General features: G+C 44.2%; 1 protein-coding gene across 4 annotated transcripts; it reads right to left on the bottom strand.

The window, feature by feature from the left end:
* Positions 1–200: 200 nt before the first annotated feature.
* Positions 201–5,298, bottom strand: LOC105897039 (hepatocyte nuclear factor 3-beta). Of its 4 annotated transcripts, none has more exons than XM_042709944.1 (3): positions 5,011–5,298; positions 3,445–4,573; positions 201–656 (listed from the first exon to the last, which is right to left on the bottom strand). In XM_042709944.1, the coding sequence occupies exons 1-3, from the start codon at positions 5,077–5,079 to the stop codon at positions 649–651; spliced, it is 1,206 nt and encodes a 401-aa protein (XP_042565878.1). In that variant the 5' UTR covers positions 5,080–5,298; the 3' UTR covers positions 201–648. The 4 variants fall into 4 exon arrangements, with proteins under 4 accessions (XP_042565878.1, XP_031438047.1, XP_012679336.2 ...); XM_031582187.2 differs by lacking the exon at positions 201–656 and adding an exon at positions 749–1,137; XM_012823882.3 differs by lacking the exon at positions 201–656 and having other exon boundaries at positions 3,138–4,573; positions 5,011–5,297.
* Positions 5,299–5,357: the final 59 nt, after the last annotated feature.

The following is a 5,357-nucleotide window of genomic DNA, read 5'->3' as shown; positions in this document are numbered from 1 at the left end:
TCATTACATATTATTGGAGTTAATCACCTTTTAGCTTATTTTTTATTATAAAGCGATTTTAAATTCAGAGAAATTGTTGGTGAGTGGTGGTGGGCTAGCCCGGAAGAATGGAGATGGACACAGAGATCTCAGGTTTACACACACACACACACACACACACACACACACACACACACACACACACACACACCTCACGACCCTGGGAAATGCCGCTTTATTAGTTCAACTCCTGACCACACCACACGACTCCGGTAGTGCCAAAGAACACACACAGAACCACAGCACAGCAGGCAGGTCTTACACTCGTGACATGACACAGACAGTAATGGTGACAGATACACTAACAGGGCTAGACTAAGGCATCAAACATCACTGAAACACTGATGAAACAATGACAGTTACTCAAGCTCATACTGGACACAAAATGGAGGGCATAATCACATAATTCAAGAACGAACACTGAATAAACAACAACGGAACCACGTTCGCAGGGCATTCTGGGAGCCGTCTCACCTGCACTAACATGGAAGTTATCAAGCCCCTTGCACGCTACCCAACGCTGTCCACAGCAACCACACACAGTCCCCAGGACGATGGAATGACGATCGGACACGGCTGCCCCGACACCCCCCGCAAGCCTTGGCAACGTCAGATGCCTGTGGAACAGTAGGGGACAAGGGAACAGTGTGAATACGTCCCTGAGGTCTTTGGGCAGACAGTCAGGACCGGTGCCCCCCCCCCCCCCCCCAGCACCACCACAAGCCTGCCAATCAGCAAGAGCCCGTGGAACGGTGGAGGGCAAAAAAGGACACAGTCCCATCAGGAACAACTGTCTCTGAAACGATGGCCGGATGGAGGCCCTTCCACCAACAGCGGCAGCACGGAGGACTCTCAGGCAGGCGGCAGGGACATGGGGACCCCAGGCTTGCAGAACCGGCAGAGAAAGCCCTCAAATGGTCAGCAACAATACAGAAGACCATCTGCCTGTCAGTGGCAACACTCTTCATCAGTAGCGGGCTCCGTCCTCCACCAGGCCAAGACCTCTAAGCATCAGTGGTTCTGCTCAATGGCTCGGTGTTTGGTCCAGGATCTCTCCCTCCACTAATCCCACTTCTGATACCAGTGTGGCAAGCTAGCCTGGAGCAATAAAGGCGGACATAGAGATCTCTATTTATTTACTTATTTCCTCACTATCCTCTTTGACCTCTCCCTCATCCCCCAAAATTCCTTCTTCAAGGACACCCAAAAGCACTTTTGCTCGGGCAGCATGCCACTCACTGGACACTTGCAAGTAGTGGAAAAGAGCAGGCTTATGTTGGACTTGAGTAATTTTTTTATTTGTTTATTTTTTAATCATTCGCATTAAGTGCTTGTTTCGGAAACACGGGTAAAAAATTAACAAACGTTCGTAGAATCACCCGTAGAAAACACTCCAAACCGCTGAGATTGGGTAACCCTGCCCTGAATTCGAATTCGAAAAACTGTTCATGGAGCAATATGCAAATACTTTGCCATGACTGTTGTTAAAGCGAGGTCAGCAAAGTAAAAAGATAAACACACTGACTGACGGAAGGCCAAGCTGCTACCAAAAAGTAGGCCGTTATTTCATTGGTGCAGGTCATTACAGAGATTTGCATTGGCTGATTATTCACTTTCTTCATATCATTGGTGAAGTGCTAAAAAAAACACTCGTAAAGAAATGGCTGCATTTTGTTTGCACGCAAGGACTATAACAGATAACAGTCAAGCTCCAAGTTCATGAAATACAACCTTGCATCCGACATTTAACTCGACATGTGTAATTGACTTCTCATGTGTCTGATGAGGTTGGAATAACTATCAGCCTACATCGTTTTATGGCCTAAAATCACAAAGTTGATTTTTTTTGGCTAATTTTAGTTGAGTAAAATAAAACAATATGACTTCCCTAGACGCACCATCTCAGCCTTCCTGATTTCTTTCCTGACATAAATGAATGAACAAATGCTGCATTTTTTTATCCAGTTAACATCAGTACCTCTGTTGTACCAGCCATATCGGCCTTTATGGAATTATGCGATTTAGTGGGTTTGGCTTATAGGCCTTTATGGTGAAACAAATGTCAAAATGTGCAAGCCACAGTTTTGAGAGGAAATCAATATTTCACAACCGAAGTCCAGCGACGATTGCATTTTCTGCTGAAAGTCAGTACAGCCTGAACTCAAATAAAGGGAATCCTGTGGACAACAGTATTTTTCTTTTTTACATTCTAACAAAATATAATTTTTATTTTTATAAGTATTATTGTTGTTGTCGTTATTATTGTTATTATTGTTATTTACTGTTGTTGTCATTATTAATACTATTAGTAGTAAACAAACATGCAGAGATACAATACAAAGACTTTCGCCTTAAGTGTCGTCAAAAGGATTCCAAAATGTATTTTTAGAGGAGCAGCAGGGAACGCTTACGCCGTATAATATATAATATGTCCACTATTTGCATCAGCATGTATCGAAGCAATAACAGGATTCAGAGCTACATAGATCTAAGATGCTTGCTTCTGGTTCACACAAAGAGCGCCGTGGCATTAGTTTATCTTATCAGTTCGCATCAGCTGGGACAGGCGTTAAGTAGTTTAATGCTAACCACCACACAATGGCTGTGAGATTCCTAACATAACAAGTTGAAGCACCCCACTTATTGTTCATTCTTGACAGATACTGGTTCATTTCTGTGCCCCAGACACACAGCACTCGGCGTATCTGGTTTTGCTGGATACTTGTTTGGTTGTGTGTGGGGGTGCGCGTCAGAAAATCATAATCGTTTGAAAATATAGACCGAACAATAGGTTATCCACTGTTAATGTTTTGTCACAAAAATGTGCATATTTCGTCTTTTGTTGCAGGTCTGTGGTAGCAGGATACACACTTTTCATACTGATAACTTTTGAGTGTAATTAAAAAAAATAGGTCTGCTGAAATGTATTGTACATGATACATTATCTTTCGCGTCTTGTGAGCAAGTGAACATGTTGCAAAGGCATGCTTTTGCGTTCTGCTTCTGTTTCACTTCATTGCATGATATAATCTTAGTCTAATAGCCGCGTGTTGATGTATCCATGGACCATTGACAGGCAAAGCAAAACAAATGACAGCTTCAAGAATGATCTAATTTAATAAAGTATCTACTTTCATACAAGTCATAAATAAGGTACACATAATGAATGGCTGACAATGATGCCAAATTCATTGAACATTTAGTTATAAAACTGACCATATAAAAAGAAACAGGCCTCAGTTGTAGGCTATACATGAAATTACAACAAAACATGGGGTGAACATTTTCAAATCATTTGGCACAGGGAAATGTCACCAATTTACAAATGTACAAATTGTTGCCTAAAAACAGTTCATTATAGGCAGGGCATTTAGGATGAATTCATGATGGGCCTGGAATACACACCTTGGTAGTAGGAAGTGTCCGTGGGTATGGAAGACTCTAAGCATGCTTTCGTTGACATTGACCCCATTGACAGTGCGCCTGTCATAGACGAGCCGTAGCCGGAATAATGCATCATCTGCTCGTATGTCTTGAGATCCATTTTATGGTGCTGCTGTTCCGAAGACATTAGGTTGTTGATGGAGAACGGGTGGTTGAAAGAGTAGTGGTGTTCTGGTTTCAGGTGGGCGTCGTCCACCAGCACTGAGTGATGATGTGACAGGAGGTGATGCGTCTGCTGCGGCAGCGGTGAAGCAGATTGCTCCGGACTCACCGGCTCTCTTGGTTTCAAGTCAGGCGCGGAGCTCTTCAAATCTTTAGTCGAATGGCTGGGAGAATCGTTACCGTTGCAGCTTTCAGAACTGCTGCTTGATCCACCCTCCGTGCCTTTCCGCGACGACTCCTTAACTATGCCCCCAGCCTCGATTTTGAATCGTTTTTGTCTCCTCAAGTAACAGCCGTTTTCAAACATGTTTCCCGAGTCTGGGTGAAGGGTCCAAAAGGAACCTTTCCCCGGCTTATCCGGAGACCTAGGCACTTTAATAAAACAGTCGTTGAAAGACAGTGAGTGGCGAATGGAGTTTTGCCATCTTTGCTGGTTTTGTCGATAGAATGGGAAAAGATCCTGGATCCACTGGTAAATCTCTGCCAGGGTTAACATTTTAGTAGTCGACTGCTGTATGGCCATCGTTATGAGCGAGATGTAGGAGTAAGGAGGCTTTGCGTGCGTGTAACTGCGCCGGTATGTTTTGGGATCTCTGGGTCTCACGGTTGACTGTCCATACATGGGGCTCATTACGTTCATATTAGGGTAGGAGGCCAGTGTGTTCATGGATGGAGGAGGTCCGTTTAAGGGGCTCATGCTGGGGTTGAGCGTTGCACCCATACCAGCTAACCCCGTTCCCATGGCGTTCATGCCCCCGGCGCCAGGTGACATCCCCGCTACTCCATGGTTCACGCCCGCATTCACGTAAGACATGTTCATTGACCCGGCTGACATGTTAGCAGTAGAGCTCATGCCGGTCATCCCCATGTAGGTGCCCATGGAGTTCATTCCAAATCCGCTGTTCATGTTTCCCACTGAGGTATAACACTGAAAAAGAACAAGACCATATTTAGACAAAGTGTTACACAGTCTGATAAAGCACATACAAACAATGAGAGGCTCTTCGCCATTCCGGACCGTTTCCCACATTTGTTTTGAAATTAGCTGTCCATATGGTAAAAAAATGGAATAAACAGAATGGTTTGTTTCATACTCTTATAAAGTAAATTGCTCACTTGACGATTGTGTGTATTTCATTCATGACAAATTGACTCAGGGTATTTTAGATAATAAATATTTGTTGAGAAAATTGTCAGCCATCCGCTTTCTCCACGCGTAACATTTCAGAGTGTAGTCTCTCGAAATGTTTGGAGAGGTTTTGATGGCCCCTCAAGTCAATATTTGATCACAAAGTTAATATTATCTCTGGACTAATACTGTGTAGCCTTCAGAGACACGGAAATACATATATAAACTCTACCAACCTCGGGTTCTGCGTAGTAAGTACTCCAGTCTGAATGGTCGTGTCCTTCCATTTTAACAGCACCGAGCATTGTGCAGGTCCCTAGAATAAATCCCCGACAATCTCTTCGGAGAAAGTTACTTTGTAAAGCCACTGGAAAACCTTCGTCCCTTGCTGCGCTCTCTCTAGGGCAGGAATCCGTTCGTATATTGCGCACAGACCTTTGCGTAGGCTGCTACACCGCTGGTGACAAGGATACGAGTGTGACGTTAGCAGCCAGCCGTGCTGTGGTGAAGCACAGGACTTGTGCGCAGCTCTCCAATCCGCACTCCTTCTCAGCCCTATTTGAATAATTTCCTCACACCTAGG

This window comes from Clupea harengus, chromosome 15 (genome assembly GCF_900700415.2).
Source record: "Clupea harengus chromosome 15, Ch_v2.0.2, whole genome shotgun sequence".
NCBI classification, from domain to species: Eukaryota; Metazoa; Chordata; class Actinopteri; order Clupeiformes; family Clupeidae; genus Clupea; species Clupea harengus.
Note: the sequence above shows the minus strand (reverse complement) of the source record. Positions and strands in the feature narration are given on the sequence as shown.